Source organism: Pteronotus mesoamericanus, unplaced genomic scaffold (genome assembly GCF_021234165.1).
Source record: "Pteronotus mesoamericanus isolate MK-2021 breed Mesoamerican mustached bat unplaced genomic scaffold, CSHL_Meso_final scaffold_83, whole genome shotgun sequence".
Taxonomy (NCBI): Eukaryota; Metazoa; Chordata; class Mammalia; order Chiroptera; family Mormoopidae; genus Pteronotus; species Pteronotus mesoamericanus.
This window is the reverse complement of record NW_026555328.1, coordinates 1,548,252-1,561,954: the sequence shown is the minus strand read 5'-3', so window position 1 is coordinate 1,561,954 and position 13,703 is coordinate 1,548,252. Positions and strand designations below refer to the sequence as shown.

Sequence of the window (13,703 nt, the reverse complement as noted above, 5' to 3'; positions counted from 1 at the left end):
ACTGAAAGTTTGTACCTTCACCCATGTTGCTTCTTCCCCTCAATGACCAGTCTGTGCTATGTATGAATTCGAGGAAACCAAATTTCTTATTACATAGTGAGTGTATTTTGTGAGGGATATGGAATCTTTCAAAACAAGAGATCCACAAATGAAAAAAAAAGAATGCATGATATCCTTGATCTTGAAGACTGGTAGTCGTTAGCTTTGATACGCTCCCTTACTTGAAAGATGAGAAAACAGATTGTGTGATGTGAAGTGACCGCTGATTTGTGGCAAAACTCTGTGTCCAGATTCAGGAGACTCGCTTTTCCTGAAGCGCGGGCACGCAGCTATCCCAATAAAGATTTTAAGAGGACACGGGCTATAGTTCTGATTTACTTTTTTTCTGTGTACGACCACCAGGGGGCGCAGAAGCCGCCTAGCACCACAGGTGGGACACTCCACCTAGCTGGCAACGCCTGCGGCAGAAGGAAGTGTTCGGGACTCCCGAGGGAGGATGAGGGCTGAGACTGGCCGAGTTCAAACGGCCCGGCCTCTCCCGGGCTGTACAGACGTATTTTTATGGGAGGCGATGAAGTCAGCATGGAGCACGCGCTGAGATCGCAGAAAAGGGCAAAGGTCTGCTAGAATTACGAAAAATATTACAGCCTTTTAACCTGAATGCGTTAGAGTAGATTCTTTTCTTGAGCGATGAATCTTTGGACTATCAGTCCCATTTATTGAGAGTCACTGTCTGCTGAGTATGTCCTTTGTTCCCAAGAAAGGGGACAAATAGGACAAGCGGAGAGAGGGTGAGGTGAGAGGGGTGGGGAGGGAGGGGAATAAAGAAGGAGGGGCCGTGCAAAGACCCCTCCCCACCCCCCTTCGGAAGTTCCAGTCCACCTGGGAGCCTACCTCACGGACGAAGTGAGAACGGCTTAAGCTTTGCAATACAACTATCTTTACTTACAACCCTGAGCTATAATTTACTAATCTGTCAGTCCGCCTCTGCCACACAGGCCTCGCACCAAACCGTGAAGGGAGTGTTGGCTCTGATTTATAGATACAGAAACAGTCCCCCGGAGAAACGGTGATTTCCCCGCGGTGATGCACAGGGTTAGTGCCAGGCGTTCCGACTTCAACACTGAACTGCGTAACATTTCTCCGAAGGGTCCCGACTGCCAACACCATAAAATCCGAATTCTTCGTGCCAGCCTGCCCTGTCCCGAGTCTTCACCTCCAGTTATTTCCGGTAGGACCACCCCCTACCAGGTGTGCCAATTCCTTTATTAGAATGCCCTTCCCCCAGGAATAATTAGCTGCTCTCTCTCCCACCCATTAGAGCACAAATCGCATCGTGTTCGAGTTCTTTGTCTACAGGACGCTGTCCCCACCTCGCCACAAGGAATGAACCTGTTGAGGGCTCGAGCCTGGCACAGGCAGCGGATGTCTGTCGAACGGAAAGGATGGAGTTGAGGTCACACAGATCCCTTGGCTCTTCCTCGGCCCTGCGATGGGGTCAGCCAGCGCCGGACCCTCTCCCGGGATTTCTCTGCTCCCTCGAGAGACCCGGAGCCGGGCAGGAGGAGTTAGAGCCGCCGAGGGTGGCGGGGCGGCGGCCGGGCACGGCCCCTTTAAGGCGGAGCGCGGGGCGCGGCCCAGGTAAGGGGCGGGTCCGCGGTCGGATCAGCGCTAGGCGCCGGCGCTGGCCCCGGAGCCGGATTTGGAGCGCGCGGCGCCGGCGGGGCCGCAGGGGGCGGCTTGGCGGAGCCTCCCGTGGTCTCGGACGCTCCTCCTAGCCGGCCGCCGCCGCCCGCGTCCGCCTCCAGCTCCCTGGCCCGGCCCGGGCCGGCTCGTCACCTCCGGCAGCTCACCTGGGACGCGCTCACCTGCCTCCCGGCGCCTGGGCACCAGGATGAAGGACCGGCTGGAGCAGCTGAAGGCCGTGAGTCCCGCCGCCCCCGCGAACCCGGCGGGCGGGGGGCCTCGGAGGGTAGAGCTGCGCGGGAGAGGGGCTTTTCTTCTCTCCCCAAATCCAGGCCGGAGCGGGGCCGAGCGCGAGGCCTGCCCTCCGCAAGCCGCAGCCGCTTCGCGCGCCCGTTCCGCACCCTCCCCTCCCCACCGGGGTCATGTGCCGGTGATTCATCGCTGGACTGCGATTTCCCTGGATGCCTCTAGGCTCTCCTCCCTCCTCCACTCCCCAGCTGGACAGCGTCAGTCCGGAGCTGGGACTCGCGGGGGTGCTTGGGCCCAGACGAGCAGTCTGTGAGGTCCGGGGCACCTCTCTACACCCAGGACTGGCTTCCTTCTACCCTCCGTGTTTCCCTCCTTGGAGACGCTGTGCCTGGCCGCCCCCACCCACGGGGAGCAGCTCCGGGCTCCCGGGGACCCCCGGAGCTGTGAACTCCGTATGTGCGGAGATGGGTGCAACTCCTGGTCCTGCGGCGCACTGTAGCTATTAATCTACCCCAGCACCGTTGGGTCAGCTGTGGTCGGGGCAGAGGATCCGAAAGTAGCCTGTTCCCAGCCCTGCTGCACAAAGGCTGTAGAACCTTGGACTGCTTAACTCTTTTGAGCCTCTATTTCCTTATCTGTCAAATGGGGGTGATCATTCGTTGATTAGAACTTTGTTATGATTCAAATGACATAATGAGACTTAATATAGAGAAGTGCTAAAACATACACAGGTTTTTGAGTCAGATACTCACTGACTCATTCAACAAATTACTGAGTGCGGTCTAGGGGCAGGCCCAGTGCTAAGCCCTGGACACAGGCTCTGCCTCAGTGGAATTTAAAAATCTAGCCCTTGGTAGTCCATCGAGTTGGGAGCTGCTGTTAGAAGTGGCTATCCCTTGACCTCTGAGCCGAAGTTTTGTCATCTGTGAAATGAGTGGTTGTGAGGGTTAATCTCAGAAGAGCGTGCAGAGCCCCCGGTGTGGTGCATAGCACACGGGGGACTAATAAATGGAAACTGTAATGCTACTGACAGTTAAAGCTCTCTGGAAAAATAGAGACCACATATGAATATGAAGGACTAGTAGGGTGATGTCACAATTGTTTTTCTTTCCCTGCCCTTGCCTGGAGTGAGACCTTCGCGACCTTTCACCTGCTCTGGGTAGAAGGATGGCAGAGGAGCAGGTGAATGGGGAAATGAGGGAAAGGAAGGGACCGGTGCGGGAGTGAGCCTCCGGGCCTCCTGCCTGCCGCCTGGCCTGTCCCCCGAGCCTCCCAGCAGTTACCAACGGGGCAGAATGTCTTGCCACTATTTTTGTAGGGGAGGAGACTCAGCCTGAGGAGGAGTGATGCTGCGAGTCACAGAGCTGGTCACCCTCCACAGTGCTCTTTCTCTGAAGCATGCTGGTTGGGGAGGGAGAAAGGGAAGAGGAGTGTGGTTTTGAGAGTCTTCCTCTATCAGTGCATCCAGCCATCATAAAACATTGTAAACTGCACAGCAGGTAGAGGCGGCTCCCTTCCCCTTAGGGGTTTCCAGAGGAAGATACCCTCCGGCCTCTTTCGGTCGCCCATTATCAACAAAGAGCAAAGGGCTTTCACAGGGCTTTGAGTTCCAAGAATAAATTCATTTTGCCAGGGAGCCTAAGCAAGTTCCTTTGCTTCTCCAAGCTTCCTTATTACTCTCTGTAACATGGAGCAAACGCTGTGTTTCCTCCCTTTACCTCCTGGGGTGGTGGCGAAAATGGGACTGTAGCGTTGCAGTTATTATGGGAGTGCAGTTCTGACATCACAGGTGCTCTAGCGTTTTGGAGCGGTTTGCAGCGGGGAGGCGGGTGGGACTGGGCCGCAGGTGCAAAGGGCTCTGTGGCCCTGCCACTTAAGAGCTGTTTCTTTGTGTCACTTTCCCTGCCTGCTTTTCTGTTCCTTCTCTGTAAAACAGTTTGGCAAGACTGTTAGGGTTTACATAGATTCTGGTTTCTAGTCCAGGTCCTCTCTCTCCCTCCCCACCAGAGAGAGACAGCTCTCACTGCAACAAGATAACCATCTTCTCCCTCTGATTTCTTTTATCAAGGGAAGACGTTTGTTAATCTGCCTGAAACAGTTTCAGGCTGAGCAGCCTGTGCAATTTCTTTCTGAGGCATCTTTCTAAACCTCGGGGGAGGGGAGGTAATAACTGCCACCAGATTGCTGGAGGGCTGTCATGTGCCCACGATTAGGATCGCTCTGTGTAGATACAGGGAGGAGATGTGAAGTTGATGGGTAGATACTATGATCCTGCAGGAAAGCATTTTTAGTGGTCAGAGCTGCCCAAGGATCAGCTTGGCTGGCTGGAGAGGTCGTGAACCCTCAAGCATGGGAGAGGGGAGGCAAGACACTTGTTGGAATGTTGGATGTTGTGGGGATTTGAGCATCTTTGGGGCAGGGGGTGGGGTGGCAATCAGGAGGCGTGGCTGTGCGGTTGTATAAAAAGTTTCACTGGGAGCATGTGCTAAGCACCTGTTAGGCTCCGGAGTCCACAGGACAGAGGTCTCAGAGTTGCACCTGTAAAGCAGACCAGCGGCCCTGACGGGTGTGGCTCAGTTGGCTGGGTGTGGTCCTGCAGAGGGAAAAGTCACCCGTTCAATCAGTCAGGTCCCGCACGAGCTTGGTCCGGGTGTGTGGGAGAGGGAGTGGATGGATATTTCTCTTTCCTCTCTTTCTGCCTCCCTCTCTCTCTAAAAATAAATAAATAAAATATAAAGTGAACCGTCGTACCTTTCCTCTAGGGCGATGGAAAAGGTAAAATGAGATAATGCTTGATAATCACCCACCACAGCACATGTGACTTCCACAAACTTGACCTGCTGGGAGCAGCCGCCACACACACTGCCCACCCTCCTGAGGCCGTTGTCAAAGACCGGACTCACGTCTTGCACTGCCCCTCCTGGGGGGCTTTCTCAGCAGTCAGCTTCTTCAGGGACTCAGACAGGCTCGCCAGGAATGTGCAGTGCCTACACCTAGCCTGTCTCACAAGGTGGGTCCTGCTGATTTCTTGCTAGCTGGACTTTGGATCTGCTGAGTCCCGATAATTCCTGGCCAGGAACCCTTGGCTTGGCTCTCTCTTCAGTCAGCAAACACTTACTAAGCACCTGCCATGCCCCCGGCTTTTGGGACGGCGCTGGGGTATAGTGGTGATTGACACATTTCCCTGGGTCTTAGGAGGTTCCGTGTCAGAGAGGGAGACAGACAGGAAGTGGACACAATGATGTCATCCTTGTGGTAAAAGCAGCTGCAGGAACACCTTGCAGTTGCAGTTGCTGCCTGGCCTCTAGGAGGTGGGGACAGGGCACTAGGGAGGTGGGGGCTTCCCAGAAGGACTGACGCTTGAGCTCAGGTTTTTCCTCCAAGTCCTACCAAAATCAAGTCTGATGCCCTCAGACGCATGTGGCATCTTCCAAGTGAGGCAAGGGTCCCGAATTTTTTCAGCCATTCAACCACTCCCCCAGTGGAGTGTGCCACATGCGCCCGACCATCAGTGCTCTTTGACCTCTCTGTGGTGGGCATGCTCATCCTCATTCTTTTTGACCTCATCCCGCTGGGCATCACCTTAGCCAGAATTATTAGACGAAGTCCTGGTCTTTGAGAGTTCATGGTCACATAGGGAAAACAAAGGGCTGTATTTTATGAAATGAGACCCTGCCCCCCCCCCCCCCCCCCCCGCCAAAAAAAAATATTGAAGGTAGATGATGATAATAGAGAAGCCAGTGATATACGGAATAGAGGTCAAGGCCTTGGGACCCTGTTGGAGGTTGATCTATGGAGGACTGGAAATGCCGTGGGTTGTACTGGCCCCTCCAAGGCCAGCACCTAATGAAGTCAACCACCTGGGGCTCTAAAGGCCAGCCTTACTTTTTGTTCTTTCTGTCCCGTGTTGTGTCCTAAAGGGCTGGTCTTTGGCCCTTTCCCCACTTGAAGTTCTGGTGTCCCTGCAGGATCAGAGTTGCTCAGGACAATGGTGACAGTACAGCCGCACAGAAGCATAGAGCTGAACTTCCCCTTTAAAGCTTAGTTCATTCTGTAAATACCCAGGGGCTGGCCCAGATAATGCCCCCTTTTTTTTTATTAAAAAATCTTTTATTACAAAACCATAAGCATGTAATTCTGTAATATAACAATATCACACTCAATCATACCATGTGACATTCTGGGTGGAATGTTCAAATTAAAACTAAATCATTATACCATATTGTTAGGCTACCAGCCACACTCAAGCAGGTGTTCCTTCTGCCAGAGTCTGTATATTGAGTCCCTACTATGTGCCAGATGCTTTGGATTATAAGCAAATCTTAACATCCTGGCTTGAGAACCTATCCCTGCATTGAGATCCCATTCTTCAATGATAAGATTTCTGCCTAGCCAGCGATTTCTTCCCCAGCGCCTCTCCGGGAGGGCTCCTGCCCTGGGTGAGCTGTTTTGCTGTGAGCAGATGGGAAGCAGAGCTGAGATGAGAGGGACAGGGATTGAGTAGGGATTACAGACCCATCAGCCAGAGGCCAGAAGAGAACATGCTTCTTTGGATGAGGGAAGGGGATTAGTTTTATTTTTATTCCTGTGAGTGTAGGGGAGGCTGGGGGACTGGCAGCCACTGAGGGAGAAACGCTTGCTCTTGTTGCCCCTCTCCCTTCCGGTGTTCCCTTCCCCTTTGTCTAAGTCCCTGCCTGTCCAGAACTCATTCGCTACAGGTGATGCTCCCTAACTGGAGCCTAGAATATTCTTCCTCCATCCCAGCAGCCTGCATGGCTGTATATTGCTTTGTAGTAAAATACCTTTCCTTTAATAAGTCACTGGGGTTATTTGTTACCATGGAGTGGACTTGAACCCACCTTCCTTTTTTTTTTTTTTTTTTTTTTTTTTTTAATGAGATGGACTCTTTGTCTTCTGGGTGCTATTGTCTTTAAGGTCGATGGTTCTATTCTTGTCACCATGTCAATCAGTAACAATGATCATTTATTGAGCCGCTACTTACTATTGGACAGGATTTGTGTTAGGCACCTTACTTATATTGACTCTAATTTTCTCAACCCTGCTAGACCAGGTATTGTCATATTATTCTCATTTTATAGATAAGGGGCTTGAGGCTCACAGGTAATTGAGATCTCCAGCTCGGAAGTGGTGGGATCAAGAATTGAGCCTATCTTTCTTGCTTTTTTATGCCACCCTACACTGTCTCTGTTCACTTCCCCTGTGACTGTATGCTCCTGGATGCAGTGGCAGTGGGGATGGTCCTCTGGGGTCCCAGGGCTTAGCACCCTGCATGGTAGGTACTTACCTATTAAACATTTGCTGACTAAGGAGCGACAGCTTGACCCTTACACATCCTTTACTCGTTATTATGACACCCTTCTCACACCATTCCCTGTGGGTTGGTGAATCTTTACTTGCCTGAAGTGCAACAGTAACTCAGGGAACCCATACATTTTCTAGTGAAGCCAGAGGTCCTGGTTCTACCTTCAAGGACAGGGATGGATGAGTTTCAAGGCTCCTAGCTATACCCCCAACCCTCCGCCCCGTGGAAGGTTGCCCTTGTTCAGCAAGAAAATGAAGGAGAAGACGTGGATACCACAGAGAAACTCCAGCTGCCCCGTTTCCCCCGGCCAAATCTTACACATCCTTTAAGGCCCAGTTCCCATGTCATCACTGCAGGGAAACTTCCCCGAGCCGACAGCATCGCCTCCCCTGGGACTTCCGCAGACTCTTTTCCTTTTGCTGATGTATCGGTGCAGCCGCGTGCTGCTGCTGCGATTTTAGAAGCTGCGGGCCCTGTAAATGTCCTGCTCCCCGAGAGCACGCAGACCCCACGTGCCTCCTTCCCCTGAATGTTCACTCCCCAGCCCACAGCTGGGGAAGCTGTTAACCACAGCCTCAGTGGCAGGATGGGGGTATTCTGCCGAGGAATTTATCTGGAGACTCTGGAGTCCCTGATGGGCCTTATCTCTAGCCGCCTTTGTGCTAGGCCCCTCTGCGATTTCCTTCCTGCACCGCTGTCTCCACTGTTAGGTCAGCCTGTTTTCTGGCATTGGGCTGTTTCCAAGGCAACGTTCCCCAGTGTCTCTGGAGACTGGGTGACGTTCAACCCCCACCGAAAGAGATCAGTGACTAAACTAGTGTACTGTCTGGTATGTGTAGCCGTCTGGGTTAGGGCAATTTGGTATGGCATTGGATTTGCTTTCTAAAAAAAGAAAAATTTAACTTTTTAGTCTAGGCTAATTTTAGATGTACAGAAAAGTTACAAAGATAGTACAGAGAGTTCCTGTCGACCCCTCACCCAGTTCCCTCCATTGTTAACATCTGAATTATGATAGTACACTTGTCAAAACTGAGTAACTGATATTGGGACGTTACTATTCATTAACCTTCAGACTTTATGTAGATTTCGCTAGTTTCCCCACAGATGTCCCTTTTTCTGTTCTAGGATCCAATCCAGGATATCACACTGCATTTAATTGTCCTGTTTTCTTAGCCCCCCCTGGCCTGTGACAGCTCTGTCTCTTGTGTTTTGTGACCTTGTGGGTGTGGCATCTTTCAGAGCTTTGTGAGTGGGTTTCTGTGACCAGGGGTGCATGCTGAGCTGGGGTGGGGGTTGCTGGTGGCAGACATCACTTCCGACAGTGGAGGCCCAGGGCTGTGCCGCCAGCTGCCTGGGCTGGCCTGGCTCAGGAACTTGCTGCCGGCAGCATCTGGACGGGCTACTGGTCGTCTTCATGTTTATCTTTCTGATCTATCAGATGGGGAAGGTCCCCAGAAGATTGTTACGTGATTAAATGCTTTGGCAAATATACAGCGCGTGTCTTAGGAGAACCCTCACACATGTGGAGTGCTCAAAAATGTCATCTACAGTCCTGGCCTGTGTAGCTCAGTTGGTTGGGTGTGGTTCCCAAACTGAAAGTTACCGGTTCAATGCTTGGTCAGGACACATGCCTGGATTGCGGTTTCTCTGTTTCTTTCTCCCACCCTTCCCTCTCTAAAAAAAAAAAATAGATACTTAAAAAAAAAGTTATCTGTTATAACTATTCATGAAGTGTCCTAGAGGGATCATGAGTGGGTGGGGCTGGTAGGACAGGCTGAAAGGAAGGGTTGAGGCGAAGGCTGAGGGTGGGACAGAGGAGACAGTAGGAGTTCCTTCCTCCTTTCTGTGTCCTTGAGGGCTGGATGTTGTGGGAGTGTTGGGGGGAAGAGGAGGGGCGGAAGTCAGAAAAGGGTGAATAAGGCCAGGCTAGGGGAGAAGGTTTGAAAGGCAACTGGAACTCTCCAGGAGGAAGCAGAAGTTATTCTTTGAATCTACTTGAACGGGTCCTGGGAGCAGAGTGAAAGCAGAAAAAAGGTGTGGTCTTCTCGCCCCAAGGGCCTTCCTGAAGAGATCCTTTGGTAAATCCATTCCACTTCCAAATTTCCCTAAGGGGCCACCTCTGCCCACATCTCTAATAGGATTCCATCTTTCTTGGGCTCTGCTGTGGATTCAGAAGTGAGGTTGGGCCACCCATATTCTCCTGAGTGTACAACCCCGGTGCCAAGTGCTGTCATCGCTCAGCATGGGATTGACCCGTAATGACCTGCGTGCCTGTCTGCCTTCCCCTGAGACAGCGAGGTCTTGGCGAGCAGGCGGTGCAGCCTTGGGCCTGTGTGTCTCGTGTCTGTACTTTGGCTTGGCAAACGGTAGATGTTTAATGAATACTGTTGGATGAAAGAATGAACAAATGAGTCTGGTACTCTGGCTGGGACCTTGTAGTGAGAAGGAGAAGGCTGCAGGTGGGGTGGCTGGTTTTGAGATTCCGGGATCCTTCTGTAAGGTAATGCACCATGAACAGTGGCTTGGACCAAGCAGCCCGTCTTGGCCTTGTTCCTTTCTGGCTGCATGATTCTGGATGAATTAACCTCCCTAATCACAGATTACTCATCAGTATAGATAACATCTACTTAGAGGGTGTTTTTGTTTTTCCCTCCTTCCTTTGTTTAGGTGAACTTCCCTTCCCTTTCCACTGCTCCTCTAGACCTGGCTCAGGTCTTGAGAAGCAAAAGCAGAGAGGAATTAACATGGCACGTGGAGATGAAACTTTGATGATTTTTATATACAGCAAATGAATGCAAGGTCTTTTCAAACACACATGGAAGATTAAAAAATATTGACCATGTATTCCAAGCATAAAAAATAATAAAAAAAGAAAAGAAAAAATACTGACCATGTAATAGGACACAAAGAAAATGTCAAATTCCACAGAATGTGAAGTCTTCTAGACTATGTTCCCTGATAGATAATGATGTAATAAAATTATAAATTAATAATACAATAATGGTTCCCTGTTAATGCCATAATAAAAATAAAAACTTAATAATAGTCTTCCCCAGGTGCTTCTTGCTTCGGAAATTTAAAAACGCTTTTCTAAATAACTCTTGGTTTAAAAAGAGAACAAAATGAAAGTGACAAACTTTACAAATGAATAGTAATGGCAGTTGTAAATAACAAAATTGGTGAGAATGTAGCAGAAGCAGAATCCACATGGAGCTTTATTTCTTTAAATGCATCTAGTAGAGAAATGACTTAAGCAAAAACTCTCTTTAGAGAAAACAAAGCCCAATTCTCTGCTTTAGATGATATGGTCTTGGGCATTTAATATGTACCCAGCATTGCTTTAGATTCTTCCTATGTATCAACTAACTTAATCCTTACAACAATCCTGTAAGTAGAGTACTCATGTTACAAATGAGGAAACTGAGGCACCAAGAGGCTAAGTCAGTTTTTTAAAACCACAGAGCTATTAAGAGGCAGAGCTGGGTTTTTAACACAGATGTATCTCTTTGTCTCTACATACACGCACATTCAGGGATTATATGCACCGGTATTTTTTTTCATTCATGCATCTAGATTAACCCAATTTCATTATATTGACATTGCAGCATCCCCTACAGTGAGCGAGGGTGTGTTACTGAGCCAGAGTGGGAAGGGCGTCTTCAAGTGGAGTGTGGAAGTTAAGAACAGAGTCCTAATGCTTCTATTATTAGCTGAACCACTTGAGACGAATCATTTAACCTAATTAAGTGGTTTCCTCATCTGTAAATGGAGAAAGTAATTATTTGTCTCTCCTAGGCTTGATGTGAGAATCAAATAATATATTTGGAACCATGCTCATGTCTGCAGCCAGACACACGCAGATGTTATCTAGTAGTGTGATTGTTAGGGCAGAACGCATGGAATGGGGTCATCGGGGCCTTGGCCTGGGTTCAGCTTTCCAGCAACTTGCTGGCCTTGGGCTGATTTGGCATTGAGTTTATTCCTCTGTGTCCCATCTTCCAAAGAGGGCCATCCCTGCCTCCCAATGTTCAGCTAGAACATCTGGAAAGTAAAAGTGCGAGGCTCACCTAGGGTTCATTATCCGTGGATCTCCTCTTGATTCATCTGGCAAGTGTGTTGGGGAAGATGCATTTCAGCAGAAAGGGGAAGTGTTCCTTCTGGGAGGGTTTCACTGGACAAGAAAAAAAAACAGTGTAGGAGGGAGAGTTGGGCAATGAAGAAAGGCCATCTGACTCTTTAAATGGAGAGCAGAGAACACTGCTTGCCTATTGAGAGTGACACGCTTACTCCGAATTTCTGGCTTCTTTTAATTAAAGAAGAGGGACTGGAAAAACCAGATGTCAGGCAGTGTGGCGCACGCGCACACATGTGTTTGGAATTTTTGGAAGTGGTGATGTTCACCTTTGGGAATCCACAGCCCCTCATCCTAGAGGGAGGCCGTGCAGGGGAAGGGGGCAGCAGGGACAGTAAAAATCATGTCATTGTCTCTTTGAATCAAATTTATTGGGAGAAAATCTGGGTTTTTAAAGAAGCATGTGTGTCTCCTGTGCAAAGAGCTGTTTAAATATGAAGAGGAAGAGGCGCAAGAATTTGTGGTCATCAATTCTTGTGCCAGGAGGGCTCCTGCCCCAACCTGTGTCCCCATCGGCCACAATTGCTTAACGCCCCACTGAGGGGAGCTAAGGACCGACTGTCCCTTTTCAGTCCAGACTGCTTTTCCCTGCCCCTCTGGTATTATTTCCTTCACCTTGAAACTTTTCCAAGAGCTCCAGGGCCTTCTGTCTTGTCCTGGGACCCTCTGGTCTTCCTGGGGTCTGGCACCTGTGGCAGGCAGAGAACCAGGGAGCCACTAACGGGCACCCTCCTCATTTGGGATGGCTTCCATTTTTTAAAAAATCCCTCACCAGAGGATGTTTATGGATTTGAGAGAGGGCGGGAGGGAGAGGGAGAATGAGAATGAGAGAATGAGAGAGAAACATCATTCGGTTGCCTCCCAAACACGCCCCTACTGGGGACTAAACCCACAACCTAGGCATGTGCCCTGACCAGGGTTGGAACCAGCAACTCTTTACTGTACGGGGCCGCACCACCACCAGCTGAGCCCTGGCCAAGGCTGGGAGGACTTCCCTTTTCTTTCTTTGTCTCTCCCTTCTGTCTTGCTCTTCTGATTTGTAATGATCCTTGTGGAATTGCTGATGATTTTTAACCTCCTGGCAGCTGGGTTTCCACCAGGAGAGGAGTGAGAGCCTTCCTTTCCTTTCTCTCTTGCCTTTAGAAGGTGCCTGCCTATTTACTTCGGTGGTTTTCCAGCTGGCTAGCTAAGCTTGCCGGCTTCCTTCCTTCCGTTCTTTTTTCTTCCCTCTCTTGACAACCGGACTTAATATGAAATGTTACATTCCACCCCAAGGTAAAAAAAACAGATCCAGGTGAAGCTATGCAGATTGACCAGGGGGAGAGGACCCATCGGCTTGACTCCCCCCACCCTGACTTCCCTGGGTGGTTTCAGAGGCACATCTCAGGTGTTCTGGGGCCCACAAAGCTGCGTTGAAAGCTATACTCTTCACTTGGTGAGAAAGCCGAGGCTAAACGGAGCCACGGGCGGCGCCCAAGGCCCACGGCTCCTCTCTCCCACCGGGTGCTTTCTGCAGGATAGGGCTGCTGCCGTCCTGGGCTGCTGGCTGCTTTGGTGATGGGCTGCTTTGAGCAGGGTGTGGTGGAGTTAGCAAGGGCTTAGGACAGACAACCGAAGCTTGAGCCCCGACTCTGCCAACCAATAGCGGGAGACCTTAAATGACAGAAGTTCTGACCTGCAGGTTCTCAACTTCAGAGTGGAGATGGGTTGACATAGTTTATGTAAAGCAGCTAGAGTGTTGTGGCCACTCAGCACCTACTAGGGACTCTAAGAGGTAAGTAATTTTATTAAAGGAGCTAGTAAAGAGGGACCCATAGTCAAAGAGACTAAGGATGGCGGAGAAGACAGTTGAGTGAAAGGCAATGAGTGCAGATTGAGAGGAATCTCACGTTAAATTGCTTCATGTTGACTTCTGGGCCCCTGAACTCTTTCTACTTTCTGTCCAGAGAGGAGGTCATAGCCCTGGCTGCCCTCACTGAGTTTTGGAACACATTTGAGAGGTGGCTGATAGATAGGTCCTGGGCTCTTGCTCAGGGCTGCCTAAGTCACTGACGATAGCTCCCACCTCGTGGCAGGAGAGCCAGCAGGAGGCTGGGGTCAGGGTGTGGGGACAGGAAGTGGGCCGTTGGGCTCGTGGTTCTGACATACTTTTTTTTTTTTAATTGTGGCTGATGTTGCAGCTAGTAGAACGTTCCTATTACCACACGCCTTGATTGTTTGATAAAGATGCTAAAGTTCTCTTCTTGGCTGTGCTCAGTCATGTGGGCTGAAGATAAAGGGCCCTTGGGGTCCCTGAGGCCTCCTGGTCTGAAA

At 50.3% G+C, this 13,703-nt stretch overlaps 1 protein-coding gene across 2 annotated transcripts in view; it reads left to right on the top strand.

Annotated features, from left to right (window-relative positions):
- Nucleotides 1-1,680: 1,680 nt before the first annotated feature.
- Nucleotides 1,681-13,703, top strand: part of STX3 (syntaxin 3) — a 39,018-nt gene continuing 26,995 nt past the window's right edge. For both annotated transcript variants that reach the window (XM_054563738.1, XM_054563737.1), the window contains exon 1: nt 1,681-1,924. In XM_054563738.1, coding sequence (XP_054419713.1) covers nt 1,895-1,924 — 30 coding nt within the window. In that variant the 5' untranslated portion in view covers nt 1,681-1,894. The remainder of the gene's footprint in view (nt 1,925-13,703) is intronic.